The following is a 22,404-nucleotide window of genomic DNA, read 5'->3' as shown; positions in this document are numbered from 1 at the left end:
GCATCGGCGCCTGGTACTTTGTGCTGTCGTACACACCAAGCACCATGCTTTTGGGTCTGGTGTGAGTCAGAGACTATGTCCAAGAGGCACTGTGGACAAGGGCGTGCTGTAGAAGAGCAACGTCCAATGAGAAAATGGACCCAAGCCTTTTTCTTTATACTGCAGTATGTATAAATTCAAAGTCCGCATGCTCCACAATACTATTGTAAATATTAGAAGTGCATTTATTCATTTTAATAGTTAGAAATCTTGTTCAGCTAATCTAAGTTTGATTTGGCTTACACTGCCAGGAACTAATAACACCCTATTTTGGACACTGAAAAAAGGCTCTATCAAGTTAAAGTGCTTTCTCTGGCATGTGATACAACAAATCTGTTCTGCCGGCGTGTTGTTAAAATGGGTTTACTATGATACACATGCTCCTCGTAGGCAAGCAAGAGATGCACAAGAATAACAGCAACTGGAATAAAAGACAATGCCCATGCTTCATCTAATTTCTTTAAAAACATACCCAACTCTGATATTTTTAATATAATGCACAGAATCCTGATTGTATCTATAGCTGCAAATTGGTCAGCTCGAACAATACAAATAGACTCACCATTTTTCATCATTTTTATTTTCAGTCCATTGTGTTTCCTGGCTCTCAGAAAATGCCACCCCCATACTGAAATAGTTTTGTTGCAAATATTATGGGTAGGTATAAATTCCTAAGGAAAATTTTTTTCTGATGTTCTTTGAACTTCAGTGTAAATTACTTTAATGAACTTCATATTCTTTCTCAAAATCTACATTTTGTACTTAGCAAAGAGAGTTGTGATGCAGAAAATTGATAGAAAAAAAATATCTACAAGCTAAAAAAAGGTAATCCTGTGCTTAGCATTGCTAACTTCTTCAAAATTGATGCCATGAGGAGTGACAGAGGCCTGCCTATTATTCAGCATGTTTAAAATAGTTTCGCAGGTGGGGTCTTATACTTGCCTACTTCCTTCAGCCCAGCTATTACTAATCACGTTTCCCTGTGTTGTAAATATCTTAAAAGGGCTTGGAAAAAAGAAGGTTTCTGCCCCAGATTAATCTATCCACCACATGGAAGAGACAGACAGCTTTTTTCAAATAGTGTAGCATGATCAAAACGATCCTCTTTCCAAAAGGCTTTATTCAGCAGTGCCTCATCTGTCCATTCAAAGGAGCGAGTACCCATCATTTTTCCTCCTCTCTGTAGCTGGAGGATGCTCTTTTGTCAGCCTTCACAGAAGATTTTTCCTAAAAGGCGCAATCTGTCTATTTAATGATTGCTTCAACATGATAATGATTTAAAAACTATACCTGCTGGTCTGAACTTGGACATGATATTCCTGTTCCCTCCTAATAAAATAAATATACTGTTCTTATCTGCAGAGGCCCCATTGCAACAGGGTGTACAAGAACGGATGATGCATCCAGCCCATCATCAAGAATCACTCAGAAATCAAAAGAATATTTTATTACCAATTCACCCTCCCCTGATTATAAACCTCAATGACAAAGAGGATGAAGAGGACGACGAAGACAGGACAACAGAAAAAGTTTTTATAAATACATCAACAAAAAGAGAGCCAGGCAGAATCTCCATCCCTTACTGGATGCGGGGGGGGAAGTTGCAACCAAGGATGAGGAGAAGGCTGAGATACTTAATGCCCTCTTTGCCTCTGTCTTCAATAGTCAGACCAGCTATCCCCAGGGTGCTCAGCCTCCTGAGCTGGAGGATAAGGATGGAGAGCAGAACAACCCACCCATAATCCAGGAGGAAGTAGTCAGTGATCTGCTTCTGCACCTAGATGCACATAAGTCTATGGGGCCAGATGGGATTCACCCAAGAGTACTCAGGGAGCTGGCGGGAGAGCTCACCAAGCCTCTCTCCATCATTTATCAACAGTCTTGGTCAACAGGGGAGGTGCCAGATGACTGGCGGGTGGCTAATGTGACGCTCATCTACAAGAAGGGTCGGAAGGAGGATCCGGGGAACTACAGGCCTGTCAGCCTGACCTCGGTACCGGGAAAGATCATGGAGAGGATCATCTTGAGTGAGCTCTCACGGCAAGTGCAGGGCAGCCAAGGGATCAGGGCCAGCCAGCAGGGGTTTAGGAAAGGGAGGTCCTGCTTAACCAACCTGATCTCTTTCTATGACCATGTGACCTGCCTTCTGGCTGCGGGGAAGGTGGTGGACGTTGTCTGTCTGGACTTTGGCAAGGCCTTTGACACTGTCCCCCACAACATTCTCCTGGAGAAGCTGGTGAATCATGGCATAGACAAGTGTACTCTTCGCTGGGTTCAAAACTGGCTGGATGGCTGTGCCCAGAGAGTTGTGATTAATGGGGTGAAATCCTCTTGGCGGCCGGTCACCAATGGTGTCTCTCAGGGCTCAGTTTTGGGGCCGGTTTTGTTTAATATCTTTAGCAATGTTGTGGATGAGGGGATTGAGTGCACCCTCAGTAAGTTTGCGGATGACACCAAGCTAGGTGGGAGTGTTGATCTGCTGGAGGGTAGGAAGGCTCTACAGAGGGACCTGGACAGGCTGGATCCATGGTCCAAGGCCAACTGTAGGAGGTTTAATAAGGCCAAGAGCCGGGTCCTGCATTTCGGTCACAACAACCCCAAGCAACGCTACAGGCTTGGGGCAGAGTGGCTGGAAAGCTGCCCAGCAGAAAAGGACCTGGGGGTGCTGGTGGACGGCCAGCTTAACATGAGCCAGCAGTGTGCCCAGGTGGCCAAGGCGGCCATCAGCATTCTGGCTTGTATCAGGAATAGCGTGGCAAGCAGGAGTAGGGAAGTGATGGTGCCTCTGTACTGGGCACTGGTGAGGCCTCACCTCGAGTGCTGTGTTCAGTTCTGGGCCCCTCTGGACAAGAGGGACATTGAGGTGCTGGAGCGTGTCCAGAGGAGAGCGACCAGGCTGGTGAGGGGTCTGGAGACCAGGGCATATGAGGAGAGGCTGAGGGAGCTGGGCATGTTTAGTTTGGAGAAGAGGAGGCTGAGGGGAGACCTCATTGCCTTCTACAACTACCTGAAAGGAGGGTGTAGGGAGGTGGGTGCTGGCCTCTTCTCCCAGGTGAATAATGACAGGACCAGAGGAAATGGTCTGAAGCTGCGGCAGGGGAGGTTTAGATTAGATATTAGGAAGAATGACTTTACTGCAAGAGTGGTCAGGCACTGGAACAGCCTGCCCAGGGACGTGGTTGAGTCCCCATCCCTCGAGGTATTTAAGAAATGTCTAGATTTGGCACTTCAGGGCATGCTCTGAAGGGCAGAGATTGTAGGTTGGTTTTTTGGGGTTTTTTTTGTGTGTGTGTATGGTGGGACTCGATGATCTCAAAGGTCCTTTCCAACCATGAAGATTGTATGATTCTATGATTTTATGATCTCCAGTTTGCTGAAGTGTTGCCTGAGCTCCTCCTCTGCCAGCTGAGCCCAGCAGATCCTCTCGCCCCAAGGGAAGCTCTTCTCTGCTGGGGCCTTTTGCCCAGGTCTGCGGGGCCTGGCATGTCTGGAGGCTGACCGGGCTGGGACCCTCCTGCCCGAGGGGGACTGGCAGAACCGAGAGCAGCCTCAGGCGCTGCCATAGGCGAGTGAAGGCCAGGAGGGTTCTAAAACGGTGTCAAACAAGTCCTGAACCTTGAGCGTCTCTCGAGCTTAACGATGAGAATTCTTCCCAGCAGCTCGTGCGGGGCTCTGTTTTGCAGCTGTGCTGAAAAGAGCCCGGAGAGCCCCGGGGTGCGCTAGTTCTTGCAGCGCTTGCATGGCACCGAGGGCTTTTCTGCTCCTCAGACTGCAAGCCAGCGAGCGTGCTGGGGGTGCCCAAGAGGCTGGGAGGGGACAGAGCAGGGACATCTGACGCCAACCGCCCAAAGGCATATCCCACACCCTACCACAGCGTGCTCAGCAATGAAACTGTGTGTGTGGGGTGAATGTTGGCGGGGGCTGCCCTTGCTCAGGGCCTGGCTGGGCATCGCTGGCTTGCTGATCAGCAAGTGCTTTCTTTTGCATCCCTTGTATTCACTGGGCTCTCTTTTCCACTCGCCTTGTTTCTAACCCACCAGTTTTGTCCCTTTCCCCCTTCCGATGCTCCCCCTGCACCCCACTGCGCAGGAGCGAGGGAGCGGCTGTGTGGCGCTGAGCTGCCAGCCAGGCTTCAGCCACACCAGCCTGTGAGCAAAATCATTCCCTCCCAGGGGGAGAGGGCTCCCCCTTCCTCCTCCATCACGCTGCGGGCATCCCCTCTATCCCACTGGGATGCACGAGAGCCTCAGCACTCTGGCTCCTCTTGGAGCCGCTTCCAAAGCTTTTTGGGTGAGCTGAGGCATTTATAATGCCCAGTGTGGAAGGGAATCCCTCGCATTGCCATGAGCTGGCGGGGGCTGAGGAAACTGCCCCACAAGCAGCGTGCCAGGAGGACGGCTGGCCGCAGGGGACAGCAAGCCGCAGGGGACGGTGGCTGCGTAAGGACTTTTAGCCCTTGCTGGCCACCGAGCCCTGCCTACGTCTTGCCCTGGCTCTGACCGCATGGCGCAGCTCCTAGGAGAGAGCCGAGCCTCAGCAGGACGTGGTCCTGGGCAACCTGCTCTAGGCGAGCCTGCCGGAGCAGATGTTGGAGCAGGCCACCTCCGCACATCCCCCAGTTTCTTGTCGTTTAGACAAGGAGTCCATCATCCGATGTCCCCACCCCAGCTGGGAAAGGGAATGGGGAAAAAAACATGGAAACAGGAGGGCTGAAAGAGAAACAAATTTAATAGAAAAAGTAATTCAGACAGGCTGAGAGAGTTGGCATTGTTCAGCCTGGAGAAGAGAATCCCAGAGGAGACCTTATAGCAGTCTTCCAGTCCATAAAGGGGGCCTACAGGAAGGTTGGGGAGGCTGTCTTCATCAGGGAGTGTAATGATAGGACAAGGGGTAACGGATTCCCTGGGGTAACCTCTGAAAACGGGGTAGCCTCAAGTGGGAGATGTCCCTGCCTAGGGCAGGGGGTTTTAACTAGTTGATCTTCAGGGTTGCTTCCAACCCAAACCTTTCTATGATTCTATAAATCCCACCCACAGGACCCAAAAAACCTTCAATATCCCTCATAGGGAATCCCAAAGGACCCATGGGAACCCCCCCAAGTTGTATTGAGCTCTACATGTCTTCCTATGTGGTCCTGTCTGCTAGAATTGTGTCTTTTATGGAGACTGCCAATGGCCTTGCATTTCTTCTTATTGTATGGGATTGAAAATGCAACTACTCAATGAGAAGACGATTAGGATTTTGTTGCAGTTCCTGCATTTCCAACAAAACTTCCAATCCTGCGGTATTCCTGGCGTTTTTACTGGCATTGGTGGAAAGAGGCAGTTTGCACTTTTAGGTTCCATTCAGCTTTCTGGCTGGCTTTGCAAATCTGGCTTGTGCACTGAGGAGATGTGGGCCTTGAACCTGGTAGCGTTGCTGCTCCAAAGCGCTAGCTCTTGAGAGAGCTTCTGTTAAACACAAGTGTTTCTCAGGTACCAAGCTTCCAACGCGTGGCTGGCAAGCATTTTTCTTTTCTAGCTAGGGTAGATGGTCATGGCAATAAAGTGTTACAATGAGCAGTAGACGCTGCTACTTGTTTCGAAAGTTTGCTTTCTCTGTCTGTTTTCCTGTTTCCCAAATGTCTCTTTTCCCTTCTTTGCTTTCTTTTAAAAGCTTGGAGTCTTTTATAGATGGTGCCTAGTGCTGTGTCCATCTTTTATTTCCTCTCCTGTGTGGAAGTCCACAGAGTCCAGGGACCCCATGGCTCCGCCCCACGGCAACATGGACCACGGGGACCCAGACCTCGGCCCCACAGAGGGGCCGTGGTGGTCCTGGTCCCCCCCCACACCTGTGATGTCATTATGGGGCACGTTCCAGAGCCACCGGACAGGCAGGGGTTCCACTCTGATGTTGGAGGGAGGGCAAGGACAAAGTGCTGTAAGCACCCCAGAGAGAAGCATCTCCCAGTGCCTCAGGCGTCGAGGTGGGCGACAGCTTGGCTCGCACCACATACTCCTCCTCACCCAGGGAGAGGAAGGTGAGCGCTGTGGCTTGCACCGCCTTCCACGGGCTTTGCCCAGAAGGGAAGCTGGGTGATGGGATCATCAGCGTGGACGGCATTGAATTCATTGCTCACAAGATGATCCTCTCTAGCTGCAGTCCGTACTTCAGGTGAGTGCTCGAAGGAGGAGGGGATGGGGCCAAACAGTATTTCCTGCTCTGTGCCACACTGTGCCTTCGCGTATCTCCAGCGCTTCCCTCGGCACTCCAACTCTCCTCCAGCAGTTCCCCCTAGTCCTGGTACCTCCCTGGACACCAAAATTCATCCACAAGCTCAGATGGAACAGCAGCGCTGGAAGTGGTGTCTGGCGAAGCCCCAGATACGGTGCAGGGCTGGGAGCGTGGCCAGCCTGGCTGCTCTGCTGCCAGGCGGGAGGCTTTCCTTCCCCACACACCGTTATTCTCTGCTCTTCTCGTTGAAGCAAGGTGCCCGCTCGCCCTGTGGCTCCTTCTTAAAACAAGCGGCTAGTAAAACATTCCTTCATAAAACTCCACGGCCTCCCAGCATGGCTACTGCTAGTGCCCAAGTTGGTGCCCGGGGAAGGAGGCACAGGGGATGATGGGGTCAGGGTGTCACACAGCAAGGCCGCTGTGTGTGTGAGGCACTTCCTCACAAATGATGAGGCTCCTTATGGAATACGCCTACACCGGGACAGTGCCGGTCACGGATGACAACGTTGAAAGTTTGCTAATCGCGGCAGACCAGTTCAATGTCCTGGACATCGTCAGACTGTGCTGCGAGTTCTTAAAATCCCAGCTGTGCTTGGAAAATTGCATCGGCATGTGGAGATTCACCGGCTACTACTACTGTCCTGACCTGCGAGAAGCAGCCCACGAGTTCATCCTGCATCACTTTGAGGAGGTGACCAAGGTGTCCACAGAGTTTCTGGCACTCTCCTTCAATGAGCTGGAACGCCTGCTGGAGAAGGATGAGCTCCCTGTGAAAGAAGAGGCCGTGTTCGAGGCCGTTCTGAAATGGGTTGCCCATGACCTGCAGAGCAGGAGGCAGCACGTGGTAGTCTTGCTGGGCAAGGAAGGGTGGAAGTGTGGACAGAAGGGATTTTTTTTCTCTAAATAAACTCAGCGTTACTGACAGTTAAGACTTTGCTTAAAACTTTTGAACTCATACGTGCGCACTGGTGTGAATTTGTAGTCCATGTTCCCTGTACTTACACGTCCCTCATGCAAATCTGCAGGTGCCATTTCTATCAGTTTCATAGGAACTAGATTTTCATCAGTGTCCCGGAAGGTCCTATTGACCAGCTCTTTGAAGAGCTGGAAGTTTGCTTTCGTGAGATTCAGGGTCCTGACTTTATTCTTCCCCCGACGCCCACACCCCTCAGGACTGTGAACTCCACCAGCGCCCGACTACTGCAGCCCAGGCTGCCTCACATCATCCCATGGATGTCACCCATTAGCTCATTTGCGTTGGTGCCCTTCAGGTCCAGTATGGCCGCTCCTCTGGTGGGGCTGTCTGTGACCTGGCTTAAGAAGTTATCTTCAAGGCACTCGGCTCTGGGAGTCTTCTGGATTGCCTCCAGCTTGCCGTGCTGCTTTTCCAGCAGCTGTCGGGGTGGCGGAAGTCCCCCGGCAGGACGAGAACCTGTGAGCGCGATGCCTGCTGCTGTAGCTGGAGCAAGAAGGCTTCGTCAATAGGCTCCCCTTGATCGGGCAGCCTGGAGTAGACACCAACCCCAAGGCTCCCTTTGTTGCCTGGCTCTCTAATTCTTACCCGTAAGCTTTCAACCTGCTCTTGGCTATTCTTCAGAGACAGCTCTTCACACTCTACCCGTTTCTTGACCCAGAGGGCAGCCCCTCTGCCCCCTCTTCCTCCCCTGTTGCTGGCCATGGACAGTCACACTCCAGTCATGGGATTCGTCCCACCAGGTTTCAGGAATGGCAACTAGGTGTCAGCTTTCCAGCAGCACGGTGGCTGCCAGCTCCTCCCGTTTGTTGCCCGTGCTGCATGCATTGGTGTCGAGGCACTTTAGCTGGTCTGTCAGCCATGTCACCTTCTTAGAGGAACACACCTTAATTGCTTTGAGCTATTCACTGGTGTTCCCCTCTTTTCTCCTCCCCTCTTGACTCCTCCCCCTTTGGCTCCCCCCCATTACCTCAGGAGCCATTCCCTCATCTCTGGAAGACTTCAAGCGTCCTCCAGTGTTGCCAGCACGTGTCAGAGCAACAGGCTGAGGGCCCGCACTAGCACCCCAACCCTCTGCCTTGGGCTGTTGTCCCACTGCCTGTCACAGGCAAGCCTGATATTGCCCCCCTCCCCTTTCAAGCCTAGTTTAAGGCTCTGTCAATGAGCTCTGCTCACTCGGGAGCAAAGACCCTCTTCCCCCTTTCAGAAAGGTGAATCCCATCTGACGCCAGCAAACCTTGTGCCGTGCAGGCCACCCCATTCTCGAAAACCCCAAAATTGTGTGGGTGACATCAGCCACGGAGCCATGTACGAATAGTCTGTGTCCATCTATTTATTCCCATGTTGCTGCCCACAAGGGGAAGGAGAGAGGAGAAAATACCCTGTGGTTCAGATTTCCTTACCAACCCTCCCGAGGCCCTGAAGTCTCTTTTGGCGGCCCTTGCACTATGCGTTGTGGCACCTGGGAAGGTGGGCTGGGCAAGGAGGGGGTTCTCCAGCCACCCTGGGCATGGACTTGCCTCCATTCGCTCCTTTCCTTGAAGCTACTGTCATAGCCTGGCAGGGGGAGGTTGCAGGATCCCCTTGATCTTGTTGGGTTTTTTCTGGTGGCTGTTCCTGTTTCTGTCTCAGGGAGGGCAGAGCATGATTCCACCAGTCCATCTCTTTGTTCGACTCCCTGATGCTCCTTAACCTTCCTACTACCTCCTGTAGCCCTGTCACCAAGCTGAGCAGATCGTCCACCTGGTCACACCTCACGCTGCTGTTCTCACTGCTGCCCTCCGTTACTAGCGAAATTCTCTGGCAAGCCTTGCAGCCCAAGACCCGCATGATTTCACTGGAGCTCTGTCTGGGTTGCCACATCCATTCCGGTGAGTGCAGACGACGTGGCTTTCTGCCAGGTGGATACGGTAGCTCTGCTCCTTCTGAGACTGTGATGACCACCAATGGAGCTCACCTTTTGAGCTGGTAGAGGGATGATGCCCTGCCACGCAGACTGTGCCACACTCTGCTTGCAGCGCTCCTGGTCACTTCTAGTCCCCAGGCTGTTTTCTATCGGTGTGGGGTAGCCGCTGTGGCTCTGTCAATGCCCACACCTTATCAGCGTCTTCCACCAGAGCTGCTGCCTCCTGGTGGGTCTCTCCACCGCCCTGGCTTTTCCCTGCCTCGGGAGACCCCCCTGTGCATCAAGCTCTGCCACTCCGCTACCGATCAGGCCAGCGCACCTCGGCGACTGACTCCAGTAGCTGGCATTTGGGATTTTAGATTAGAGGAATACAATTTATCACAAGCAGATATGACGCTTCCCCATGTGAACGGCATTCAGGACCTTCAGTGAAAACCTGTTTCTGTGTTGATGATACACGTGCCCCCACACCAGCATGGACAAGACAAACGTTGATTATTTGGAAGCATCATCCTCTATTCACAGAAACCACTTTGCCCTATGGACTTTTATACACTTTGCACTTTTTATGGCTGAGTCATTTTAGTTAATAAAAAATGAACAGTTTTTAAAAAGTGACAAGTCTTTTTCAAGTTTTATCTCTTTTCTGGTAAAGTGTGATTCTCAAGTACTGTGTTAATTAAAAAGTAAGCCAAAATGTTGCAGTTCAGAAAAATCACACAAAGTATATTCTATAAAATTTCTATATCATTGTTTTGGAAATATTAGAATATGTAGTTCTGTTAAATAGCTTACAACCAAGATTTATCAGAATCTCTTGTGACGCAAATGTAAAATTCAGAAAATCTGAAGGGCTATTTTATCATTTTTTTCCTGTTTCTTAGGTATAAGCTTTATGACTGCTTTTGGGGTAAGTTGTTCCTATTGTAATACTGCTTGTAGTGCACGTTGCGTAGACAGACTTTCTTTTCCCAAACCTTTATCCATGCTTTATGGTTTTATGTGTCGATCAGCAATGGAATGTTTTATTCTTCGGAAGCACTTTATATGCCACAAGGAAGCGAATCATTACCACACACCTGTAGTAGTACCACCGTATGTTTTTCTCACCCAGACTGGAATTTCAGGAATGACTAACTGGACTCTAAAGAATGTGTCCATTTCAATTAGTCTGAATGAACGGGGTGTTTTAAAATAGTACCTCAAAACTGTGTTGTAAATTGGTTATTTTGTTAGAGAATTAATAAAATACCAAGCCTAAGCTCTTTGTATCTTACACTAACAGCACCTGACCTGCTCTGAATTTAGCTTAAACCAAATTAAACAAGATCTCAATTGCTGTTATTGCAAATGGACAAACGTCTGATGCCAAAACGCAAGGTGACATCTCTTCTCTGTAAGCTTGTCGTCTTTTTTGTGGATACTGCTGTAACTATACCAGCACAGTTTATCAAGAGTTGTGATAGATTGTCCATCTCAGGAATTTTAAGCTTGGGAGCGTGTGTTTGTCTTACCCTACATGTATAACAGTCCAGGGGAACAGTCCAGAGCCTCATACAGGAAGACAAAATTGGTAGGTGTGACAGCTTCTCCTTATTTTATTATACTGGTATTTTAAAATAGAAATCCCAATTTTATACTACTGGCAAGAGCATACAAATGATAAATGAAGGTAATAGTTTCCCATTTTTCCTGACGCTTGGCTTCATTGGTAATGCTGAACCAACAGCATCATGGAAGCACCAGCCTGAGATTCATTCTTGAGCGTCTTGAAGCACTGACTGCAGGCTGCAAACGGAAACTTGCTGTGAATACAGGATCCTATTTAATTCTTATTTACGGTTAATATCTATCAGATGGCTCCAGAACTCACAACATTTAACAGGGATCTAGGAAAAAAAGCTGTGCTGGCATTTAGCTTTACTTGCTTACCAAGAAGCAGGTTGACCAGGGCTGAGATGAGGACCAGCGTGGCGGTAGGAGGAGAAGCCTTGCAGGAAAGGCTGGAATCTGAAGGAGGCAGAGGGTTTCTGTTTAACACTTGCTTTGTGTAACAGGAAGGCAATTTGGGTTAATCAGTTGCCTTCTTCACCAAGGAGGATGCAGGCGGAGCTCTCTGGAAGAAAGGGCCTTGTTCCTGCCATGCTTCTTCCACTGCTCGTGGAAGAAACAGATGAATCCTCGTTGTTTTCCCTCTGCAAGATGAATGATATTTTAAATGTAAAAAGGTTTCCAGTGCTCTTTGGTGTGCCAAGTGCTGCTTGTGTTTCGGCTCTGCCAAAAAAGAGAAGCAGGGTTGAGATGTGACTGGCACCTGTGTGTGTATGTTCTGCACATACAGCAGACCTGAGGACTCGTGGCATGTGCTTGCCCAGCGAGGCTGGTCTTGCTGGCGGACGCTGAGCAGCATTGCTCTGCCTGCGGGCAGAGTCGGAGCTGGGCTGGGTGCTCTCCCTCCTGCCCGTGGGACCCTCCTGCTCCTCCTGGGCTGTACCCAAACAGGACGCTGGGGCCGGGATTTGTAGGAGAGCATCTTGGAGCAGAGGCGAATCCTTACGGAACCTTACCCAGAAAAGGTTAGCGGGCATTTTAGATGCTTTAAGTTTACATGCTAACCGGAGGGAGCCAACTTAAAGAAAAATAAAAATCTATTTGTCTTGAGGAGGTATTTGTGTGAAGAAAGGTTCCAAGCTCTTTTTGCCCACCACAAGGCACGAAGCAGTGTGTTTCCCACGAGATGGCACTATTGCCTTATGCACATAAAAAGCAGGTTTTAGCCTCCACTGCAGTTTTAAAAGCAGATTGCCAAAGTGAGGGTTGCAACCAAATGCATCAATTTTACAGATCCGAGCAGTTATCAACAGATCTCAAATGGAGAATTAGCTTGCCGATTCATCTGTTAAAGGTCGCTGCCTGATAAGGATGTGAAAAATCCTGACATATGGATGATGAGATGAACATCGCCATCAATCCATTATTGGAGAAACTGGTTTGGATTTGGGCTTTTTTGGGTCAATTTTTTGAAATCAATGTGGCTCTCTAAAGTGAGTGGTATTTACCTGGTCATATTCTGACTGATCTTCTCAACGGGCTTTTGCTATAAAAAAACCACCAACAAACCCCAAACTAAAAATCAAGTTGAAAATTAACTACTTTTAACATTTGTCCATTTTTTATCATTTCTAGTTCTTATCTAGTTCCAAAAAAAATGTCATCTTGCCAAATTGTTGTATTTTGAGTAATTGTTCAGTTGCAATGGCTGGCTGGCAAGTTGCTCCACTATTCCCTTTCTCTATGACTGAAAGAGGTGTTTTCCAAATAAATTCTGCAAAGTCTCTCCATCAGAAACATACTCCCTGCCTTTAGCTGCACGTTCTGTTGATTTTCTAATCAAAGACGGGGTCAATCGCATCGAACCACCAGGGTAGAGCTGGAAGGAGCCCTGCTGTCACAGCAAGTGCTTTGGATAATCACGTTCTCAATCTTACTAATTGCTGTTTTAAAAACCAGTTTCTTTTGTACCACGCTCTGTCTCTTATTGCAGTGTTGTTCCAGAATTTCACTCCTCCGATGCTTGGAAATTCTCTTCTGATTCCCAGCCCAAATTTATTCACTTCCAGGCTACATCTCTTTGTTCTTCTGCCAGTATTATTCTTTAGCTTCACAAGTCCTTGTTCCCTCCTTTGGTAGTTGCCCTACTGATGAGAGCAATCATCTCTTCTCTTAGTTTTTGTTTCTCTAGGCTAAAACAGCCAAATCTTTCCATCTCCTCTGAAGAGAGAGGCTCTTCATTCCCTTGATTATCCAGTTTGGGTGGCCCTGGGTATATTTCTGTTTCAATCCATCTTTCTCGAGCACAGATGACAAGAAATAGGGCACAATATTCAGGATAAGGCCTGACAAGAGCTTTGTATCATACATTTCTCAATTTCATCGCACAATTGTAGCATCTCCGTGGGAAGTGGCTCAATATCTGTGATCATAGAATCATAGAATCATTTAGGTTGGAAAAGACCCTTGGGATCATCGAGTCCAACCATCATCTCCACTCTACAAAGTTCTCCCTTACACCATATCCCTTAACACCACATCTAAACGAGTCTTAAACACATCCAGGGACGGTGACTCCACCACCTCCCTGGGCAGCCTATTCCAGTGTCTGACCACTCTTTCTGTGAAGAATTTTTTCCTTATGTCCAGCCTAAACCTACCCTGTTGCAGCTTGAAGCCATTCCCCCTTGTTCTATCGCTAATTACCTGTGAGAAGAGACCAGCACCAACCTCTCTACAATGGCCTTTCAAGTAGTTGTAGAGAGCTATGCGGTCTCCCCTCAGCCTCCTCTTCCTCAAACTAAACACTCCCAGCTCCTTCAATCGCTCCTCATAAGATTTATTCTCCAGGCCCTTCACCAGCTTTGTTGCCCTCCTCTGCACTCGCTCCAGCACCTCGATATGTCTCTCGTATTGAGGTGCCCAGAACTGGACACAATACTCCAGGTGTGGCCTCACCAGTGCTGAGTACAGGGGGACAATCACCTCCCTCCTTCTGCTGGTCACACTAGTTCTAATACAAGCCAGGATGCCATTGTCTTTCTTGGCCACCTGGGCACACTGCTGGCTCATGTTCAGGCGCTTCTCAATTAGAACCCCCAGGTCCTTTTCTGCCAGGCAGCTCTCCAGCCACACTGCCCCAAGCCTGTAGCGCTGCATGGGGTTGTTGTGGCCCAAGTGCGGGACCCGGCACTTGGCCTTGTTGAAGCTCATACTGTTAGCATTGGCCCATCGGTCCAATCTGTCCAAGTCTCTCTGTAGAACCTCCCTATCCTCATGTAGATCAACACTCCCGCTTAGCTTCGTGTCATCTGCAAACTTGCCGATGATACACTCTATGTCCTTATCAAGGTCATCAATAAAGATGTTGAACAGAAACGGTCCCAACACCGAGCCCTGAGGGACACCACTTGTGACCGGCCGCCAGCTGGATTTAACTCCATTGACCACCACTCTCTGGGACCGCCCATCCAGCCAGTGCTTGATCCAGCAGATCGTATGCTCATCCAGGCCATGAGCCGCCAGTTTTTCCATGAGAATTCTGTGGGGGACAGTGTCAAATGCTTTTCAAAAGTCTAGGTAAACAATGTACACAGCCTTTCCCTCATCCAATAGTCAGGCCATCTTGTCATAGAAGGAGATCAGGTTCGTCAGGCAGGACCTTCCTTTCCTAAACCCATGCTGACTAGGCCTGATCCCCTGCTTGTCCATTATATGAGTTGTAATGGCACTCAAGATGATCTGCTCCATGACCTCCCCTGCTACCGAGGTCAGACTGACAGGCCTATAGTTTCCCGGATCCTCCTTTCTGCCTTTTTTGTAGATGGGTGCTACATTTGCTGACCTCCAGTCCATTGGGACCTCCCCAGTTAGCCATGACTTCAGGTAGATCATGGAAAGTGGCTTGGCGAGCACGGCTGCCAACTCTTTCAGCACTCTTGGATGTAACCCATCCGGTCCCATAGACTTGTGCGCATCCAAGCGGCGTAGCAGGTCGTAGATCACTTCCTCTTTCATTGTGATGACCTCATTCAGCTTCCCCTCCCTGTCTCCTAGCTCACGAGGCTGGGTGCCCAGGGAACAGTTAGTTCCACTGCTAAAGACTGAGACAAAGTAGGCATTGAGCACCTCAGCCTTTTCCTCATCCTTTGGACTATGTTTCCCTCTGCATCCAGTAAGGGAGGGAGATTTTCCCTAATCCTCCCTTTGTTGTTAATGAATTTATAGAAACATTTTTTGTCATCCTTAACAGCTGTAGCTAGGTTGAGCTCGAGCTGCGCTTTGGCTCTCCTAATTTTCTCCCTGCATAGCTTCGCTATATCCTTATAGTCTTCATGAGAGACCTGCCCCCTCTTCCAGAGGTCATAGACTCTCCTTTTGCTCTTGAGGTCCAGCCAAAGGTCCCTATTTAGCCAGGCCGGTCTCCTTCCCCGCCTACTTGTTTTTCGGCACACAGGGACAGCCTCCTCCTGTGCCTTTAAGACTTCTCTCTTGAAGTATGTCCAGCCTTCCTGGGCTCCTGTATCCTTCAGGGCAGCCTCCCAAGGGACTTTGTCCAGCAGTCTTCTGAACAGGTCAAAATTTGCCCTCCGGAAGTCTAAGGTGGCAGTTTTACTAACCCTTCTCCTTGTTTCCCCAAGAATCAGAAATTCGATCATCTCATGATCACTGTGCCCTAGACGGCCACCAACCTTTACTTCCCCTACAAGTTCTTCCCTGTTCACAAGAAGCAGGTCCAGGAGGGCACCATCCCTGGTTGGATCACTTCACAGCTGTGTGAGGAAGTTATCTTCCACACATTCCAGGAGCCTCCTGGATTGTTCCCTCTCAGCTGTGTTGTATTCCCAGCAGATAGCCGGGAGGTTAAAGTCCCCCACAAGAACAATGGCAAGTGATCACGAGATTTCCCCCAGCTGCTTATAGAAAGCTTCGTCTGCCTCACTGCTTTGGTTGGGAGGTCTATAGCAGACTCCCACAGCGATAGCAGCTTTATCGGCCCTTAACCTAATCCAAACACTCTCCACCCCGTCATCGCTATACTCGATTTCTGTGCTCTCATAGCATTCTCTAATATACAGGGCCACTCCTCCACCTCTCCTTTCCTGCCTGTCCCTCCTGAAGAACTTGTAGCCATCGATTGTGGCACTCCAGTCATGTGAGGCATCCCACCACGTTTCTGTGATAGCCACTATGTCATAGTTTCCCTGGTGCATCATGGCTTCAAGCCCTGTTTGTTGCGCATACTGCGTGCATTGGTAGAGATGCACTTCAGATGTGCTAATGACTCCAGCACCTTTTTGTGGGTGTGGGCCCCATTTCCCACCAGACCCCTCTCAGGTGCTTCCATGATTTCTAAGCGTTAACCCCTTCTCTCCAATGAAATGTCAGAGTGAGAGTCCTCACTAGCCCACCATCCTTCAAGCCCTGGCATGCCTCCCTTGGATTCATTCCTGACAGGCCCACTTGTCTCCCCTTCCCCCCTCATATCTAGTTTAAAGCCCTGTCAAGGAGCCTTGCTAACTCCTGCCCCAAAATTCTTTTCCCCTTCTGGGACAGGTGCGTTCCACCTGCTACCAGCAGGTCAGGTGACTCCTATAGCAGCCTGTGATCAAAAAACCCAAAGCCCTGCCCATAACACCAGTCCCAGAGCCACGAGTTGACCTGTTGCCTCTTCCTGTTAATTTCCTCATTCATGATTGCCACTGAAGGGATAGAGGAGAACACAACTGGTGTTCCTGACCCCTTAAGCCATTGCCCCAAGGCTCTAAAATCTCTTTTAATCCATTTTGGGCTCCTCCTACCCACTTCATCACTACCCACCTGCAATACTAAAAGGGTTAGTAGTCAGAGGAGTCTACTAGGGCTGGAAGTTTGCCTAACACATCCCTGACCCGTGCCCCAGGGAGGCAGCAGACTTCCCTGTGAAGTGGGTCTGGATGGCATATTGGCCCCTCCGCCCCCCTCAATAGAGAGTCACCCACTGCAATGACCCGTCTGCTTTTCCTTTTGGAGCCAGCTGTGATGCTGGATCCATGGCGACTTGGTCTTTCTGACGTTCCTGGCCTGGGTGTCTCATCCTCCTCTCCAACAGCCAGTTCCTCCTGCAGGGCTTCATATCTGTTCTGCAAAGGTAACTGGGAAGGTGGGAGGGGCCGGGAGGGGATTCTCCTGCTTCCCCGAGCAGGGACCTGTTTCCATTCCCCCTCGTCTCTGCCATCCCCTCCTATTGCCTGGTGACGAGAGGGGAGGGGGTCCTCTGACTTGTGTGGGGCCTCACCCTGTTCCCTTTCTCTCAGGGAGCGGGTCCACCAGTCACTCTCCCTCTCGCATTCCCTCATACTCCTCAACCTTTCCACTTCTTCCTTCAGGTCAGCCACCAGAATGAGCAGATCGTTTACCTGTTCACATCTGACACAGGTGTTGTCTCTGCTGCCCTCCATGGCGAGTGCCAGGCTCCGGCACTCTTTGCAGCCAGAGGCCTGGATGCCCACATGTTTGCGCGGGGCCTCTGTCTGGGTGCCCACAGTTTTTTTAACAGCCGCCTTCGACCGGGTAGCAACCACGGCTGGATCTCTAGACACAAGCGAGACCTTGTGACTCGACGGCCAGTTGGGGGGAGCACTGGTTGCTCGCTCTGGGCAAGGGCTAGTCCCTGCCCTCCCGGAGGCTTCCTATAACCTGGTGGCTTGATCGATCCGGGGAGGTGCTGTCTCCGCCCCCAGGCTCCCTCAGCAGCCCGCCCACAAGCTGACGGCCCTCAGCACAGGCCGAGGGCTTTTGCTGGCTTCCAAAAGCCCCCAAAAGAGCTTTGCGTCGGCCCTTTTCGCTGCTGATCCCTTCCCCAGCGCAGTCTTACCTGCCCTGAAGCTGGTCTCCAGGGCAAGAGTAAAGCCAGGCCCGCGAGTTGCAGGCGAGCAAACTTCCAGCTCTTCCAGGAGCTGGTCAACAGGACCTTCTGGGACACCGATGAAAATCTCGATCCTATGAAACTGATAGAAATGGGACTTGCCGATTTGGATGAGGGACGTGTGAGTCCGGGGAACGTGGACTACAAGTTCCTACCCTTGGCAAGGTCTGACTTCACAAGTGATGAGCAAAGTCTTGACTGTCAGAAACACAGAGTTTATTTTAAAAAGAAAAATCCCTTCTGTCCACTCCTCCAGCCCTCCTTGCTCAGCAAGAAGACAATGTGCTGCCTCCTGTTGGGCAGGTCATGAGCAGCCCAGGTGAGAACGGCCTCCAGCGTGGCCTCTTCTCTCACAGGGAGCTCCCCCTTCTCCAGCAGGCATTGCAGGTCATTGAAGGAGAGCTCCAGAAACTCTGCGGACACCCTGCTCACCTCCTCCAAGTGATGCAGGATGAACTCGTGGGCTGCTTCTCGCAGGTCAGCACAGTAGTAGTAGTGGGTGAATCTCCAGATGCCGACGCAGTTTTCCGAGCACAGCTGGGCTTTTAAGAAGTGGCAGCACAGGCTGACGATGCCCAGGACGTTGAACTGGTCTGCCGCCACGAGCAAACTTTCAACGTTGTCCTCCGTGAGGGGCACTGTGCCGGTGTAGGCGTACTCGATGAGGAGCCCCATCGTTTCAGGGGAAGCGCCGTGGATTTGATAGACGTTGCTGTCGGCACTGCTGCAGTTGCTGGAGAACAAAGCCCTGAAAAAAACAAGAGAGTGCTGCTGGGGAAGAAAGCGGCCTTGCTGTGGGAAACCCTGAGCCCGTGATCCCCTGTGCCCCCTTCCCCGCGCACCCGTTTGGGCACTAGCAGTAGGCACGCTGGGAGGCCGTGGAGTTTGATGAAGGAAGGCTTTACTGGCCACTTGTTTTCAAGAGGAGCCACAGGGCGAGTGGGCACCTGGCTTCAAGAAGAACAGCAGAGAGTACCCGTGTGTGGGGAAGGAAAGCCTCCCGCCTGGCAGCAGAGCAGCCAGGCTGGCCACGCTCCCAGCCCCGCACCCTAGCTGGGCCTTCTCAGACACCACTTCCAGCTTGTGGAGGTCTTTGGGTGCCTGGGCAGGGAGCAGGACCAGGGGGAACTGCCGGAGGAGAGTTGGAGTGCCGAGGGAAGCGCTGGAGATACAGCCAGGCACAGTGTGGCACGGAGCAGGGAGTGCTGGTTGGCCCCATCCCCTCCTCTTTCAAGCACTCACCTGAAGTACGCACTGCAGTTAGAGAGGACCATCTTGTGTGCGTTGAATTCAATGCCGTCCACGCTGATGATCACGTCGCTTGGTGTCCCTTCCGGGCAAAGCCCGTGGGAGGCGGTGCAAGCCACAGCGCTCATCTTCCTCTCCCTGGGTGAGGAGGAGGAGTATGCGCCACGAGGCAAGCTGTCACCCACCTCCAAGCCTGAGGCAGTGGGAGACGCTTCTGCCACTCTGGGGTGCTTACAACACTTTGTCCTTGCCCTCCCTCCGGCGTAGTAGTAGAACCCCTGCCTGTCTGCTGGCTCTGGAACGTGCTCCATAATGACATCACAGACATGGCGGGGACTGGGACTGGGAAAGAGCCCAAGCTTGGAAAAGAAAGCAAAGAAGGGCAAGAGACTTTTGGCCAACTGGAAAATAGAGAGACAAAGCAAGTTTTCCAACCCAGCAGCAGTGTCTATTGCTCACTGTAAGGCATTCTTGCCAGGAACATGGACCGTAGCTGGAAAAGAGAACTTCTTGCCAGCCTGGCCTTGGAAGCTTGGTACCTGACAAACACTTGTACTGAAGAGAAGCTCTCTCAAGAGCTAGCGCTTTGAAGCAGCAACGCTACCAGGGTCAAGGCCCACCTTTCCTCAGAGCACACAGCACAAGCCAGATTTGCAAAGCCAGCCAGAAAGCCGAAGGCAACCTAAAAATGCAAACCGCCTCTTTCCACCAATGCCAGTAAAAATGCCACGAATACCGCAGGATTGGAAGTTTTCTTGGAAATACAGGAACTGCAACAGAATCCTCATCGTCTTCCCGTTTGGTGTTTGCATTTTCAATCCCATACAAGAAGGAAAACGGCAACGCCACTGGCAGTCTCTGGAAAAGACCCCATTCTAGCAGATAGGACCACATATGAAGCCATGTCGAGGTCAATTGAAGCTGGGGGGGGTGTTCCCATGGGTGTTTTGGGGTTCCCCGTGGGGGATATTGAGGGCTTTTTGTGTCCCGTGGGTGGGATTTACAGATGCATGGAATGGTTGGGGTTGGAAGGGACCTTAAAGATGATGGAGTTCCAACCCCCCTGCCCTGGGCAGGGACACCTCCCACCAGACCAGGCTGCTCAAAGCTTCCTCCAGCCTGGCCTTGAACCCCTGCAGGGATGGGGCAGCCACAGCTTCCCTCAGGCAACCTGTTCCAGTGCCTCACCAACCTCTCAGTAAAGAATTTCTTCCTGATATCCAATCCAAATCTCCCCTCCTTCAGTTTGAAACCATTACCCCTTGTCTTCTCATTCCACTCCCTGATGAAGAGTGCCTCCCCATCCTTCCTTGTAGGCCCCCTTTACGGACTGGAAGGCCGCTCTAAGGTCTCCCCGGAGCCTTCTCTTCTGCAGGCTGAACAACGCCAACTCTCTCAGCCTGTCCTCCCAGCAGAGGGGCTCCAGCCCCTCCTTTTGGAGGATCCTGGAGGGGATTAGGGGGTGAAGAGGGTGTTTCTGAGGCTTTGTGTGCTCCTGAGGGGATTTGGGAGGGGTCATGGGGGTCCCATATTGGTTTTGGAGTATCTCCAGAGGGATATCTCCAGAGGAACCCCTGTTCTGGAAACGTAACTGGGAAGGTGGGAGGGGCCAGGAGGGGATTATCCTGCTTCCCCGAGCAGGGACCTGTTTCCATTCCCCCTCGTCTTTGCGATCCCCTCCTATTGCCTGGTGACGAGAGGGGAGGGGGTCCTCTGACTTGTGTGGGGCCTCACCCTCTTCCCTCTCTCTAAGGGAGAGGGTCCACCAGTAGGCTTTTTCAGCTCATTTATGATTGTCTTTAGGCCATTTGATTCTCTGAAAAAGATTCCAAAATATCCATTGCCTTTTCAGCTGATGCAGGAACCTTCTATAAATCAGGTCTCTAAGAAGGAGGGATGAGGCCGAGGTAATTATTTCATTCTATAGTTACCCAGCCATACCAAGCCTGTCTCTGTGAATTTCAGCAGACGTCGGCTGAAAGGTCAGTGCTGAAGGGACATAAACCATCAAGGCCAGTAATCTCCCCCTTCAGAAAGGAAAGGTGAGCAGCACTGATGGTGCTAAAGGATCGGGCTACAATTTACGACTCAGAATTTTTAGCTGATTCATGATGGGCTTAGTGTAGGTTTTGTGTGTGTTATTCAAGACTGGTGGTCAGAAAAATAAGAGCGTGTGTGGTCTCTAGAGAGGCAAAGTCACAGCGATTCCACAACCCGTGCCGGGACTACAGCTCCCAGCGTGCCCCGGGGCGCCCCTTCCCGCCCTCTGACCCCCGCAGGAACCAGGGCCGCCTCCCCGGGGCTGCCCCGGCCCAGGGCCAGGCCCCGGAGCCCCGGTGGAGCCGGGAGGAGGAGGGCGGAGAGGGAGAGAGCGGCGGAGAGGGGTGGGAAGGGACAGAGAGACTACGGGGAGAGCAGGGGGGAGCTGGGCAGGGAGTGGAGGGAGGAGAAATCCCGGTGAGGAGCAGGGGGAGAGCGGGAAAGAGATGGAGGGCAGGGGACAGGGTCAGGACGAGGAGGCGGAGAAGGACAGAACAGCGACGGCCTCCAGGGCTGAGGTGGGGGAAGAGCAAAAGGGGACGGGGAGCGGGATGGAGGCCCAGAGGGAAGAGGGAAGGCCCAGGCAGACAGGCAGGAAAGGGGACGGGCTGCAGGACAGCGAGGAAGATGAGGCCAGGAAGGTGGACAGAGCGATAGAGAAGGACAGGGAGCGGGGGAGAGAGATGCAGAGAAAGAAAAATCTAGCAACGGGCTATAGGAGAGACAGGGAGCCAGAGAGAGAAAGACAAATATAGAAAGACAAAAACAGGCTGTATGGCAGAGAGGGAGGGAGGAAAAACATAAGGTCAGGGAGCCGTCCAGAGAAAGAAAGAGAAAGGAAAAAATAGTGATGGGCTAGAGACAGAGAGGGAGGAATTAAAAGATGGGGGCAGGGAGCCAGACAGAGCACAATGAGGAGGGACCACAAATAGCAATTACGGGCAGCTGTCTCCATTTCATGAGCATCCCCCGGCAGCCTCAAGGAATTACCAGGCGCCTCAAGGAATGCGCTGCCGGGAAGAGCCCTTCCCTGGGCTCAGTCCTGCTGCCTAAAATTGGTGATGAACGTCGCCCTGCAGAGTGGCCAGGACTGTGGGGAAAAAGCCCAGCTCGGGGCGGGGGCAGGAATCACTCAGCCGGTTTTTTGTTTGTTTGCTTATTGGTTTTGCTTTTTAAAATAATACCACTTAAGCTCTAAATACAACCTGTAAGGAGAAAGGAACCAGGCGTACTAGGATGGGCACATTTAGAGCCCAAACCCGTCCAACAGCCACGCAAACCACCGCTGGCTCCCGCTGCGCACACTGCACCGCCTGCTCGCAGGTACAGGCAGCCGCCCTGGGTCTGGAGCGCTCCCCAGGAGCGGCCCCGCCAGGCAGCTCAAAAAATCATACTGCCTGCAAAAACTTGAGCACAGCTTAATTCTGGGCAATTTTCCCTCTTTTTAGGCCTGCTGGTTAAAGACTCATCTGTTGAGACATGGCTCAGGACCACGCCAGGGCCAACGGCGCTGCTTTCTGCACCCCG

At 51.2% G+C, this 22,404-nt stretch overlaps 1 protein-coding gene and 1 pseudogene across 1 annotated transcript; one reads left to right on the top strand and one right to left on the bottom strand.

Moving 5' to 3' along the window:
- The first annotated feature begins 6,055 nt into the window (after positions 1-6,055).
- LOC134509600 (kelch-like protein 10) lies at positions 6,056-7,102 on the top strand (annotated as a pseudogene).
- A 10,703-nt stretch (positions 7,103-17,805) lies between these two features.
- On the bottom strand, positions 17,806-19,165 carry LOC134509567 (kelch-like protein 10). Its single transcript, XM_063322125.1, has 3 exons — positions 19,023-19,165; positions 18,832-18,975; positions 17,806-18,337 (listed from the first exon to the last, which is right to left on the bottom strand). The coding sequence occupies exons 1-3, from the start codon at positions 19,163-19,165 to the stop codon at positions 17,806-17,808; spliced, it is 819 nt and encodes a 272-aa protein (XP_063178195.1).
- Between the last annotated feature and the right edge of the window lie 3,239 nt (positions 19,166-22,404).

This window comes from Chroicocephalus ridibundus, unplaced genomic scaffold (assembly GCF_963924245.1).
Source record: "Chroicocephalus ridibundus unplaced genomic scaffold, bChrRid1.1 SCAFFOLD_92, whole genome shotgun sequence".
Taxonomy (NCBI): domain Eukaryota; kingdom Metazoa; phylum Chordata; class Aves; order Charadriiformes; family Laridae; genus Chroicocephalus; species Chroicocephalus ridibundus.
The sequence above is the reverse complement of the archived record's forward strand: the minus strand, read 5'-3'. Positions and strand labels throughout refer to the sequence as shown.